At 40.5% G+C, this 14,649-nt stretch overlaps 1 protein-coding gene across 1 annotated transcript in view; it reads right to left on the bottom strand.

Annotated features, from left to right (window-relative positions):
- Positions 1 to 14,649, bottom strand: part of cyfip1 (cytoplasmic FMR1 interacting protein 1) — a 189,018-nt gene that overhangs the window by 108,916 nt on the left and 65,453 nt on the right. Inside the window, exons 11-18 of the mRNA XM_038819028.1 lie at positions 13,189 to 13,336; positions 9,888 to 10,082; positions 9,477 to 9,630; positions 5,812 to 5,968; positions 3,575 to 3,671; positions 3,331 to 3,407; positions 3,126 to 3,234; positions 960 to 1,079 (exon numbers count right to left, since the gene is read on the bottom strand). Coding sequence (XP_038674956.1) covers positions 960 to 1,079; positions 3,126 to 3,234; positions 3,331 to 3,407; positions 3,575 to 3,671; positions 5,812 to 5,968; positions 9,477 to 9,630; positions 9,888 to 10,082; positions 13,189 to 13,336 — 1,057 coding nt within the window. The remainder of the gene's footprint in view (positions 1 to 959; positions 1,080 to 3,125; positions 3,235 to 3,330; positions 3,408 to 3,574; positions 3,672 to 5,811; positions 5,969 to 9,476; positions 9,631 to 9,887; positions 10,083 to 13,188; positions 13,337 to 14,649) is intronic.

Genomic DNA, 14,649 nt, shown 5'->3' with positions numbered 1-14,649 from the left:
TATTGAAATGAGGTTTCTGGCCTTTCTGGGCGGGAACCTCGTTACGTCACCAGCAAGGGCGGGAGAAATCAGAAGACGAGATGTCACTGGCGAGATTCTCATTTTCCAACTGTCTCACAATTTTGTACCCACGTTGCAGTATGCACTCATGGTAAACGTGGGCGCAAAGTCCTGTGTATCCAACTATTTAAGGAAGGTTGTGCAAGGAGATAGGAAATGGGTACAAACATGTATCCAACTATTTAATTGCACCATGCTGACACTGTAATATGGGATACGACATTGTAAAAAGAAGTATGTTTTAGGGCAAAGGCTTTGGAATGTAATTTCGTGTTGATGCAATTTTTGAAAACACAAGGTGATAGTGGAAGATTCAAGTTTTTACCATCCTTTGCGTAAGAACTGACAAAAAATTCTACTGGTTGTTACTTGTAGAAGTTCACATTGGTTTGGGCAGCACGGTAGCACAAGTGGCTTCACAGCGCCAGGGTCCCAGGTTAGATTCCCTGCCGGGTCACTGTGCGGAGTCCGCACATTCTCCCCGTGTCTGCATGGGTTTCCTCCGGTGCTCCGGTTTCCTCCCACAGTCCATAGACGTGCAGGTTAGGTGGATTGGCCATGATAAATTGCCCTTAGTGACCAAAAAAGGTTCGGAGAGGTTATTGGGTTATGGGAACAGGGTGGAAGTGAGGGCTTATGTGGATCGGTGCAGACTTGATGGGTCGAATGGCTTCCTTCTGCACTGTATGTTTTATGTTCTGTATACATGGGTCAATTTACGTTGCATATGAGATCTAAAAGTTATTGTTCAATAGCATTAAATTATCAGGAAAGCTACTGAACATATATTAGGCAACAGAATCAAGACTAGGAAAATAAAGTTGTTAGATAAATGTATCCAGACAAAATGTTTCAGTACTTAAACAGAACTCCAATCCATTAAGTTGCAGCATACATACCACAATGGAGGTGAGGTCTTCACTCTCAAATCTTGTAATTGCCAACTCTAGCGATTTGTACATTGCTGCTGAAATTCTTTGAGTGATCAGCCGATTGAGGTCTATTGACCTACCTAGAAGCTGTAATAAGAAATTTAAAGTATTACTTAGGATAAATGGCACAGAAACAGGCCATTCAGCCTAACTATCCCTTGATTGTATTCATGCTCCACCGGAGCCTCCTATTTTTTCCTCATCGAATCTACCATCGTATTCCTCTATCCCCTTCTCCCGCTGCTCGTCCAACCTCCCCTTAAATACATCTGTACTATTTGCTTCCACCACTCCCTGTGGCAGTGAAAATGAAATGAAATGAAATGAAAATCGCTTATTGTCACAAGTAGGCTTCAATGAAGTTACTGTGAAAAGCCCCTAGTCACCACATTCCGGCGCCTGTCCGGGGAGGCTGGTACGGGAATCGAACCGTGCTGCTGGCCTGCTTTAAAAGCCAGCGATTTAGCCCAGTGAGCTAAACCAGCCCCTGAGTTACACAGCCTTGTGACGTTTGGGTAAAGAGATTTCTACTGAATTCCCGATTGGATTGGATTTCTTGGTGACAATCTTATATTGATGGCTTTTGGTTATGCCCTCTCATAATTTGAAAGGTCTGGATAAAGCCACCTGTCTGCCTTCTTTTTTCAACGAAAACAAGAGACAAAGCCTATCAAATCGTTTCCTTATATGTAAACCCACACATTTCTGGTATCAATCCTACAAATACTTTCTGCATCTTCTCCAGTGCCTCTTTAAGCTCTTTATAATATGAGAACCATTACTGCACAGAGCACTCTGTGTGGTCTATCCAAGGTTTAGCATAACTTAACTACTTTTCAGTTCTATCCCTCCAGGAATAAAGCCTGGCTCTTCTTGTATGGCCTTGCTAACCCGTGGCGCAATTTTTAGTGATTTGTGTATTTGTATTCAGCGATCCCTTTTTGTTCCACCACCCACCTCCCAAGTAATAACTGACCTCTCCGTTCTTCCTACCGATATGCATTGTTCATATTTATCTATGCTGAACTTCATTTGTCAGTTAATGACACATTCTGCAAGTTCATTAACGCCCTCCTGTAATTCTTTGCAGTCCTCTTTAGTATTGACTAGCCCCCTCACAATATGGTATTCGCATGATTAACCAACCTTCCAAACACATCAGATGTAATTTTTGTAGCCAGTGAGGATGATTTAATCAGTTTGATACATTCCATTTTGCTTCCCTTTCTTTGCAGGTTTGGATTTTCTCTTTTCTGTACTTATTTTTATTTTCAGACAGCAGCACACCTGCTCTCAGCACACCTTTTGTTTCTTTCTTTCTGTTCTTGCCACATCACTTTGGCCCTGTAAGACTACCTTTTCTGTCATTCATTCGCTTCCATTTTCCACCCTATCACACACCTGATTTTTATCTTACACATCACTTCATCAGAACTGGGAAATGGTTGAGGTGTAGCAGGGTTTGAGCAAAAGTCCTTGTCCTGAGAGGTTTGACGGTTTCTCTCCCTCTACAGATATTTCCAGCATTTCTGGGGTTTTTTAAATATTTTTTAAAATATATATTTTGTTCCAAACATCATCAAATTCTTACATACAACGGCTTAACTATATCATACAAAGTTTGTAATTTTTATTTTCACAAAGTAACAGCAACAACCCTAAATCCCTATCCACCCCCCCCCCCCTCAGCCCCACTACTATCCTCCCTCTCTTAACCATTTTTTTAAAAGAGTTCCGCCTTTATTATAAATGCAATGTCCAGAGTCCAGCATTTTGCCTGTTACAACAGTGTCTCCAAACTATCAAAATTTACATTTAAAAAGTCAGTTAAAATGAACTCTATAATCATTTTAATGACACAGAAATACTGTTTTCCAAGCTAGAAGTTGTTTTTAAATTTTGAATTACTGGAGATTTATCAATCTTGTTTATTGCAACATTTTAAATTTTACACCAACTTATGAAGTTCGCGTTAAGTAATTGGATTGGCAAGCTTTTGCTCAAAATACTATCTTGGGACGAGACCCAGCGTTATCGTAGCTATCGTTCACTTTTTCACTATGATGCTGCATGCAGTCTGGGCTTGGGCTTTTACTCTGGTGTCTCAATAATGGGAAAAAAAGGGACTCTTACCTGTACATGCTTTTGTTTCAATAGAGTCTCATATCTATTCGATGGAGGAGTTGGTATATTAGCTCCTTGGTTCTTGCACTCTGCTCGCAGCCGCTTGTCTAAAAGAAGGCTATAAAAATTGTACAGATGATATTGTAAAATATATCCAATGTAGTAACCTTTATTGGATATTTTAAAAGATCTGAATAATGGCCTTCAACAATACCTTCCTGCCAAAATCTTGTAGTAAGCAAATATTTGGTCAGCCAACTTGTATACAAATTGGTCAAAACAAAGGTTTACCTAAAAAAAAGGCACAAATTTTCCACAATTACCATCTGCCACAAGATTTATCCAATGAAATTCAACACAAGTATAAAAAAGCTTATCAATGGTGAATTAGATGATTGGAAAAATGAAAAATAAAAAATACTTATGATTTTTGAAGGAATAAATTAACCAATAATTACCTCCGCTTCAATCTCATCATAAAGGAATTGTTTCTTGAATTTAGTAAGTGCATAATGGGCACTGTCATTGTAAAGGTCCAAGGAATATAATACATACCTGCAAAGAAGAAATTGTTATGGTTAACCCAAAACATATTTCCCGATAATATGATTAGCAGTCTGGCTGAAGTGGCATATCAGGATGCATCATGGGATCATCCAGGCTTGGCTAAGATGAAGGTATAAGTTTTAAAAGTGTTTGCAACAAAATAAAATAGAATGGACATAGTAGGAAATGTGGCCTTCTGGCCAAACCAGGAGGTTTATGACTAGCCTACAGGGCAGTCTGTGATAAACTAAGGAATGTGACCTTTGGGGCAGGATAGAATCAGTTGATGATCTACGAGTTATACTCGTAAAACTGATTGCCTGAGCATAAACATAGAACATACAGTGCAGAAGGAGGCCATTCGGTCCATCGGGTCTGCACCGACCCACTTAAGCCCTCACTTCCACCCTATCCCCGTAACCCAATGACCCCTCCTAACCTTTTTGGTCACGAAGGGCAATTTATCAAGGCCAATCCACCTAACCTCAGGGTCAAGTTAAGGTATGTAGGTGACTTGTCACTGCATGTAAAACACCTGGATAGAGAAGCAAAGTTCACGTTTTGGAATAAACTGTGGACATTGCTTGTGCAAAAAGTCAGATCATTCCATGATTGTTTTGCAAATTCCTCCAATTATGAATGCACTGAATAGGTAATTCCATGATGATGCTGTAAGCTCATCTGTATCACCCCTTTTTGATCCCCATCACCGCCTCCTGTTATCACCCTATTACTGTTTCCTTGCCCAAGGACGATTTCGGGATTCCCTTCCACGTCGGTTGCCAGTGTCTCTTGATACACCCTCTTTGCTTCTTCACTTCCCTCTTAACAATATATTTTCTGCCATAAGCACGTTTCCTTTTTCATCCTACTTTCTATTTCCTTTGTCATCCAGAGAGTTCTGGTTTGGTTCGTCCTACCTTTCCCTTTCAAGGGAATATGTCTTAACTTTTTGTTTTAAAAAGAGAATGCCGTAATCACCAAGCTAGGCAACAACTGCCACTGTGGCTAAATGGAGCTCTCTGAGCCCTTCACTGAATTTTGTCAGGGGGCAGTCTTCAACGATGTGAGTGATTGATGCGGTGCACCACAGCTGCAGTTTGGGTTCTCTGCAAGGCCCCACTTGTGGCAATTCACTGCAGAAAGATCTTGGCCAGTGTGGAAATGGTTTAGGAGTGCCCAATGTTGGCTGACAGGTTGAAACCAGGTGGGAGGCAGTGTCTAAACTATCTCTTCTTTGATGGTAGCCCATTGTTTAGCTGCTGTCCTCCCTGCCAACCTTCGACTCCAACTTATTCAGCTCAGATCCGCTCTCAGAAACATAGAAACGAGGATCAGGCACTTCGAGCCTCAGCATCCAATTCTCCAGTCCTCTTACATCATCCGAGCCTAAGGAAGGCTAAAAACAGTGGCCTGTTCCCACGTCCACCCCATATCCTTTCATTCCTTTAACCCGACAAGCTATATCTAACTCCTTCTTGAAAACATACAATGATTTGAGCTCAACAATTTCTGTGGTAGCAAATTCCACAGGCTCACCACTCTCTGGGTTCTTCTCATCTCAGTCCGAATAGGTTTACCCCATATTCATAGACTGTGACCCCTGGTTCTGGACTCTCCCTCCACTGGGAACGCCTTTCTTGCATCTACCTAGTCTTGTTCGAATTTTATAGGTTTCTACGAGATCCCCCCCCCCTCATTCTTCTGAACTCCAGCAAAGATAATCTGAACCGACTCAATCTCTCCTCATAAGAAAGTCTTGCCATCCCAGGAATCAGTCTGGTAAACCTTTGCTGCACTCCCTCTATAGTAAGAACATCCTTCCTCAGATAAGGAGACCAAAACTGCACACAATATTACAGTTGTGGCCTCATCAAGGTCCTGTATAATTGCAGCGAGACGCTCCTGTTCCTGTACTCGGATCCTCTCGCTATGAAGGATAACATGCCGCTTTCATTCTTTATCACCTTGCAGCATCTGCATGCTTACTTTCAACAATATCATTCAAGGCTGAAGCTCACTTCTAATATTGTTAGCTGGCAGCGGCGGAGGAAATATGAAACATAAACCATCTTCATTTACTGAACTTTACTGAAATAAAATCCTTTTAGCATGGAGTACGGTGATAATGAAATTAATTAAATCTTACTCCATCATGGAGGCTTCTTTGGTCTCCAAAATATGGTCAGTCAAAATCCAGGGCATTGACATCTCAATCGGAAACTGAATCCTTCTTCCCATTGTCAATTCAAGGAAGAATTCTCTGAACCAAAGCTGGGACAGATCACAGCAATGCTGAAGAGTTTCTTAAGAAAGAAGTTCAAAGGCAACAAATCATCAAATGGAGATAAACTTGTACCAATAGACAATTATACATTTTTAATGATTAGAAATAGATAATACATTTGTATTGTACACTTTAAAGCTATTTTCAAAAAAGATGTTTGCAAGATAGTGAAATTGATGAATAAAACTGTCTGATTTACTAAACAATGTTAACATTGAAAGAAAATAAACCAGTATTGTTTGTTTAAAAAATCTTTAAAAGGAGGGAACAAGCTACAAATTTTATTTTATATAATGCATTTCCTAAGTCATAAGCCCATATTTCCATGAAGTATTATAGTACAAATTATAAACTTGGCTTAAAAAGGAAGGCATCGCAAAAAGTATTGCAAGTTTTTACTAAGCTTCATGTTGTTACATGCAAAATATTTTTCATCATCTGTTCTTTGTATACTATGCTCATATCTATGATAAATACGTTGTCCAATTCCAGAGTAAGTACACATAAAAACAAACATCTATTTCCATTTCCCAGTCCTATATTTGTTAATTTCTGAAGTTTGGGCACAGTTGATGGGAGTTGATGGCAGGCACACAGCTTTCTACGGCTGTTGCTCCATGTTATTACTAATTTATACCAAAATGCAAGTCAAAGGGAAAGCGCTATCACTTTTTATGACTGGATTAACACCTGCACTGACTGCTGCAGACAATAATCTGACCAACAGCAGCATGGTTTCATCTGACAGAAGCCAGACACAAGTCGTGATCAAGTTTACAACTCAATTGCAGTCTCCTTAGTGTCATGGAAATGTCTCTTTAAGACATGGGAATGTCCCTTTAAGAAATATGTGTTTATCAAATAGCTTCAGTGATGTCATTGGATGGGTGGGGCTGGGCTGTGGTTCTGTCTTTTACTTTCGTTTTGAGCTGGGAGCTGTTTGTGGCACTGTTTTACTTTCGTTTTAGACAGTTGGGAGCTGCATTCAGACAAAGGAGGTTTATTTTGGTCTCTATATGTTAAAAGATGTCCAGATCACTTGGTAATTTAAAAGTGATACCTGTTTTCTGTAAAGAATTCAAACCTACTGTTTTCTGAACAAGGGATTGTCTGATTTATGGATGTTGTTACTTGAGTGAATCAGAAAAAGGGAAGATATTAAGGGTTAAATATAGAGTACTGTAGCGGTGTGGGGGATGCATGTTTGTAGTTGATAAAAATGCTTAGTATGTTTATAAAATGTGAACTGAAGTTGTTGAATAAACTTTGTTTTCGGATTTCAAGAATTTAAATTAAAGAAAGCTTGAGGCCTCTGTTGCATAACACCTGAAGAGTAGACCCTTATGCTCCTCATAACCAAAATCTATAAACAGTTGTAGGTCAGGTGAACTTATAGAATCATAGGATTTACAGTGCAGAAGGAGGCCATTCAGCCCATCGAGTCTGCACCGGCTCTTGGAAAGAACACCCTACCCAAGGTCAACACCCCACCCTATCCCCATAACCCAGTAACCCACCAATAAGGGCAATTGTGGACACTAGGGGCAATTTAGCATGGCCAATCCACCCAATCTGCACATCTTTGGACTGTGGGAGGAAACCGGAGCACTGGAGGAAACCCATGCACATACGGGGAGAATGTGCAGACTCCGCACAGTGACCCAAGCCGGGAATCGAACCTGGGACCCTGGAGCTGTGAAGCAATTGTGCGAACCACAATGCTACCATGCTGCCCTAACTTCATGATATACTTTAGTGTTCTCTAAACCCTGGCCCATAACACTAGCTTCTCCACCTTGTGTAAGAGAGATCTTGAAAGAAGAATTTTAAACATATGTCGCCTACAAGAAACAAAGTTTATATATCTCCTTGATCAATCATCCAAATTTTACTTGAAATTAGGGGAAAGGATACAAAAATGCAGTCAGCTGATGTGGGGGAAGAATATATCACAACTCGTGTTTATCCAGCCATTGAAGATTGACTTTAATGCATTGATGAAATTCTTCTTGCTATGTATTTGTCACATCAAAAAAGGTTGAGATGGCCCCTGCTATAAATTTATAAATCACTTTGTACAAGTAAACAAGATACAATTTTAGGCACAGTGAGCCCAAGTGAAGTGTCTGTAATATTCACCCTGTGAGATAGAGATTTAAAGATACAATTTTTTTTCCAGAGGACCTTGGTTATTTGAAAGTGCCGTGCTTTCATCAACCATGAACCACAGAACTGTGTGCTTTGCTACCAATGAACAAAGGCCTAAAATAATTAGAACAGTCCTCACATTCATAGCTTTGCTCACCAGAAAACTAAATCACTTCTAACATGGAAAATGAAACTTGCCATATGAATTTATTAAATATCAATGTCTTACGCTCATTGTACAGCTTCCATAGTTGTAATATTTTAATGTTTGTAAAATGATTAATTTCTAGCATAACTAAATAAGGGTTTATGATACTCCTCATTTAGATAAATACGTGTCATGTGCTCTTTGGTCAGATCTACTGGTGGATAGATTTTAGTCAATCAACTTACCAATTGAATCCACCATTACACTTTCCCCGCCTTTCTGCACATAAATAATTTGGTTTCAATGCAGTAGCTCCACTTGAAATTGTTCAGTTATTTGAAAGTGGTGAAAATTCAACAACAACAAAATCCTATTCAAGAAAATTAGCCAAATCTTGGTTTGGGGGCGGGCAGGAAGAATGATGCAAATGGACTGTTACCAACCACAAAATTGGTATCTCTGACAACAACAGGCAAAATATCTAGTCACTCAGGGCAGCAGTGGCGCAGTGGTTAGCACTGCTGTCTCACAGCGCTGAGTTCCCAGGTTCGATCCCGGCTTTGGGCACTGTCCGTGTGGAGTTTGCACATTCTCCCCATGTTTGTGTGGGTTTCATCCCCACAACCCAAGATGTGCAGGGCAGGTGGATTGGTCGCGTTAAATTGCCCCTTAATTGGATGGAAAAAAATTAATTGGGTACTCTAAATTTATAAAAAAGTACATATATATAATATATACATAGTCACTCCATTAAACAACCACAAGCTTTATTGGCTCCCATTTTATCAAAAACAACTGAAGGTATTTTAGTGTTGCTGGATATTGACACAGATTTCAAATTCAGCTGTGTTAAAGATTTCACATCTTAAGCTGATTGAATCCATATGCTCTAAGTGAATTAGGAGACATGGCAGATGAGGCAGGAAAGGAGTTGAGGTAGAAGATCAGTTATCACCCCACTGAATGGCGAGGAGCCGGAAAGCCTACTCCAGCTGCTATTTCTTACACTGGCATAGTGAGAATTTAAAAATGGAATTTTATCAATTAAAACTAAGCAACAAAAGTGAATATTCATTTAGTGATCCTGCAATTAAAATATTTGCTTCAGCTTCTCTGCATTCCTTCACATTCCCGTTAACAGGTTTGAGAATAAATTCAGACATCTCTAATGGCATATGGTCAAAATACAAGCTACCCCACCCCACTGTCTCCTGTGGAAGCAATATCTTACCACTGAAATTGAGCAAGTGTGTGTAGAAGAATGAATGCCGGTGAAATTCTTCTATCGCCAAAATGGTGGGGCCCTCAAGACTACTTCTCAAGGTTTTCTTTGCGCCACTTTTGTCAGCAATGAGGGACTCTAGCATAGTTCTAACCATGTAGAGCTACACCAACAGGAAACGTAAAACAAAACAAAGAAAAAGTAAAGGGCACATTAGTCATTATACATTTAATGGGAGAAAGCCCAACTGTTCCACCATTGGGGGTCACTGTCCACCAGATCAGATTTATTTTTGCTACAGCAATATATTTTCAGATGCAAGTAAAAACAAATTGATGTTTTAAATTAATATTCTATTTCCACATTGCAGCTATAGAAAAGGAGTTTACTCCAGAATATTCAACCTTTAGACGATGGAACAATCGGACTTTCTTTCAGCAACAAAGTAAAATAGGCTTTCTTCTTACCACCAAAGTTTAAAATGGTTGGATAGATGTAGGACCGCCTCAGAAAAGTGTTCATCGCAATGAGTGTTTTGTCCAGTCCCAGAGATTTTAGTTGCTTCGCTAGCTCTCCAGATAGCAATGACTCTGCCATGGTACGCACCATGTATAACTAAACCCAGTTGGCAAGAGCAGACATTAAGAGTTAGGAAGAAAAGCAGAGAGTGAGAGCTTGGTTAAGTAGCAACAGAAAAGAATTTGGTTAATGTTAGGGCTACCATGTTCCACAGTGTTACTAGAGCAAGCAATGTAAGTTGCAATTAAAAGGAAATTACCCCTTAAAATACAACACTGTTATGGTCGGGATAGGATAATTAATTAAACAGCACTGGTGCGATTGGTTGATTTGGCATTTTTCCCATCAGGAGGCAGAAACTGGCAAGGAGCTATTAAGATAATTATAATGCATGCTAAAAAGGAAAAAATGGACAGAGACCATCTTCATATTTTCAAGATGTGAGTAGGAGAGGCAAGCAAAATTCCTTCAAAATTTGCAGGAAATTTCAAGTGTGAGTTGATTCGATTGTCTAAATTTTTAACTGTCCATATCAAAATTTGCCAGGTACAAGGTACATGAACAAAATTGCTTAAAGCATATGCACCATGATATTCTGTAATTATACAGCTACAAAAGCAAAACACTACACAGTAATATCTGGGGAGAAGTAATAGCTTTAACTTATACTGGTAGTTTACAGGGTTTTAAAAATAATTATAAATCAAGTCCCATAGAACTAAAATTTAACCGATTGCCCCTCTCCAGTCAAAATGGCACAGCCCAGGTTAAGCATTTGTTGTTAGTAACTTTTTAATTAAGGATTTCAATGTTAATAACTTTTCGATTGCAGTTCAAGCAAGACAAAGCATTAATTGGATATAAATTAATATTCATAAAGCACAAACAATGATGCTTAACTTTTCATAATTTCAATTTTAGAGCTAATTGACAAAAAGCCACATTAAGGATCAAGTGTCAGTAAGGGATATTCAGAAGTACAGAATTGTTACTGTGCAGAAGGAGGCCACTCAGTCCATTGTGTCTGCACTGGCTCTCTGAATGTGCCATTCTCCTGCCTTTTCTCCATAACCCTGCACATTATTTCTATTCAAAGAAACAATCGAATGCCCTCTTGAATACTCTGATTGAACCTACCTCCACCACACTTCCTGGCAGTGCATTCTCAACCAAACCATTTGTTGTGGGAAAAAGCTTTTTCTCACACCGCATTTACTTCTTTCGCAAAACACTTTAAATCTGTGCCCACTCATTCTCAATCTTTTTACCAAAAGACTGTCTCCCTATCTGTTCTGTCCACCAATAATCTCCTCTCCTCTCCATCAAATCTCCTCTCTGCCTTCTTCTCTCCAAGGAGAACAGTCCCAACTTCTCTAACCTACTTTCAGCACTGAAGTTTCTCATCCCTGGAACCATTCTTGTTTAATCCTCATCTGCATTCTCTCCAATGCATTCACATCCTTCCTATGGTGTGACGTCTAGGACTGTACATATACTCCAGCTGATGGAAGAGGTGCCGGGTGTGTTGTGTCCCTTGGGGGATCATGTTTGTGCGGGTAATCCCATGTGAGGCTGGGCCTGGGTGTTTAAATTATTTTTTGCCCCTCCAACTCTTTCAGATTAATTATCAGAGTAAAACTGGCATCCAAAGTTAGTGATTTAAATCACTCCTGTCAGATGGTTCCCAGTGCAGCGCCAATGTCCAGAGGAAGTTAGCACCTTTGGGCTATTGGCAGGTAAACCCTCAGATGAGAACATCCTAGGTGGATTCCAGCGCATCTAGGACTACCCCCTAAATGCGATGCTGACGAACCTGGAAGTTATGAGGCTCCGGCTGTCATTTTATTTTATTCCATGAACTATGACCTTTCTCACAAATCTCTGGTGCAGCACTGTATCAAATGCTATTGACCCTTTCTAGTGAGAGTTTCCTCCTCTGTCACCATGGCCCGGGTGGCATCAGCTTCCTCGGTAAAGACAGATGCAAACGGGCAGCACGGTGGTGCAGTGGGTATCACTGCTGCCTCAGGGCGCCGAGGTGCCAGGTTCGATCCCAGCTCTGAGTCACTGTCCGTGTGGAGTTTGCACATTCTCCCCATGTTTGCGTGGGTTCCGCCCCCACAATCCAAAGATGTGCAGGGTAGGTGGATTGGCCATGCTAAATTGCCCCTTAATTGTAAAAAATAATAATTGGGTACTCTAAATTTATAAACAAAAAAAGATAGATGTAAACACCTCAGCCGTGACCCCTGCCTCGATATGTAAATCCCCCTTTTGGTCCCTAATCAGGCCTGTTCCTCTTTTTGTCATCCTTTTACTCATGTGCCAAAGAATACTTTGGGTTTCCCTTTATGTTAGCTGCCAGTTTTTTCTCATCATCCCACTTTACCTCCCTTCTGAATTCAGCCTGGTGCTAGATTGTATTTTCTACCTGACACCTGTCATAATCATACTTTTTCTTCCTTACCTTAATTTCTCTCTCTTTTTCATCCAGGGATCTCTGGATTTGTTTGCTCTTCCTTTGCCATTCAAGGGAGTATACCTTGATTGTGCCCGAACCATTTCACTTTTGGAGATAGCCCATTGTTCAGCTACAGTTTTTCCGGCCAAGCTTTGGTTCCAGTCTAAACCGGCCCAGCTCAGTTTCTGTCCCATTGTCGGCTCTCCCCCAGTTAACTCTTACTCTGGATTACCCATTGTTCTTTTTTCCTGCCATCTTAATCTTATGATTCAATGACCACTGCCTTCTAAATGGTCTCCCACTGACATTTGATCTACCTGGCCCACCATATTTCCAAGAACCAGATCCAGCAGTGTCCCCTTTCTTGTTGGACTGGACACATACTGTAGAAATGTCTCCTGAACACAATCTAGGAAGACTTGCCCCTCTCTGCCCTTTACACTACCTCAATCCCAGTCCAAATCTGGGTAATGTAACTACTGTACAATGATTGTGTGTCTAGTTTCCCTGCAAATTTGCTCCTCCTCATACTTCCCACCAGCTGATGGTCTGCAGACGACATAGAGAATCGAAAGCAGCAACATTTTAAGTTCCAGCTACCCTTGCCTCACGTAACCACGAGGAAATTGAGGAAATCACAATTGTTCAGCGTACAATTCAGAGCTCAATTAATAGTTTGGAGTTCAAGTTAACTTATTTGAACCTGAGATTATCAACAAGAGGTCTGCAGAGAAGAAACACCTGGGTACTGGACGGTCCAACTGCCCGGGGTGAAACCTTGATTTCAAAGCCGCCTCTTGGATCTTTCTCCCCTCGGAGCGCAGGATCATTTACTGGCTCTTGTCCAACTTCCCAATCACAAATAGTCTTCCTAATGGCTTGAAGAACGCTAGACATACAAAGGACAAATGTATCATCAGTTCCAATAATGTTTGGCAGCCCCATGTAACTGTCCAATGAGGAACAGGAAATTATGAAAGTTATAGTAAAAAATGAAACCATCAAATCATAGACAGTGGATTCTTTGAGTTGTGGGGTGTTGGTGGGGAGCGGGTTGTTCTGCATTGTTTTATTTTATGTATAAAATGTTACCAACCAAATAAAAATATTTATTAAAAAAATCATAAACAGTGGTCAGCAAATGTCCTGGATGGTAATTTTCCACATTTTTCTGCCCAAGTTACACAATTTATGGCAAACTCGAAGGACATGGTAGATGTAAGCCGACGCGCTGGTACATTAGGAGATACTCTTCGAAGGTGAGTACAGGTATTCTGCAGCACAGAATTAAGCAAGCTTCAACTTTTACACCTGGCATTATATTGTTTCTTTTACACCTGACACATTATATTGTTTCTTTTACACCTGTCACGTTATATCATTTAAGTACAAATTTATAAAATGTATTAAATTCAGTATGTACAGTTTAAAAACCTTCACATTCTTGTCGCACTCTACACATACACCGAATCCCATGCAAAGTACTACAGCTAGCTTTGTTCATGGCAGCTTAGGTATTCAAACTGTGCAGGCTGCTAATTTATTTTCTAACTGCTACATACGGGCGGTTAGAAGCAAAATTGAAGCAGCCAACGGAACTTTAATCCACAGGGGGCCATTTAGCTCAGTTGGCTGGACAGCAATGACCATCTCCTACAAGAGAGAGGATCTAACTACCGATCCTTGACATTCAATGGCATTATTATCGCTGAATCCCCCTCAATCAACATCCTGGGCCTTACCATTGATCAGAAACTGAACTGGACTAGCCATATTAATAACGTGGCTACCAGGGCAGGTCAAATGCTCGGAACCCTACGACGAGTAACTCACCTCCTGACCACACACAGACAGACTCTCCACCATCTTTTTTTTTAAAAAAAATTTAGATTACCCAATTATTTTTTCCAATTAAGGGGCAATTTAGCGTAGCCAATCCACCTACTCTGCACATTTTTTAGGTTGTGGGGGCGAAACCCATGCAGACACGGGGAGAATGTGCAAACTCCACACGGACAGTGACCCAGAGCCGGGATTCTAACCTGGGACCTCAGCGCCGTGAGGCATCTGTGCTAACCACTAGGCCACCGTGCTGCCCCTCTCCACCATCTATAAGGCACAATTGGGGAGTGTAATTGAATACTCTCCACTTGCCTGCGAGTACACCTCTAACTTCACTCAAGAAGCTAAATATCATCCAGG

This window comes from Scyliorhinus canicula, chromosome 14 (genome assembly GCF_902713615.1).
Source record: "Scyliorhinus canicula chromosome 14, sScyCan1.1, whole genome shotgun sequence".
In the NCBI taxonomy this organism is placed as follows: domain Eukaryota; kingdom Metazoa; phylum Chordata; class Chondrichthyes; order Carcharhiniformes; family Scyliorhinidae; genus Scyliorhinus; species Scyliorhinus canicula.
The sequence above is the reverse complement of the archived record's forward strand: the minus strand, read 5'-3'. Positions and strand labels throughout refer to the sequence as shown.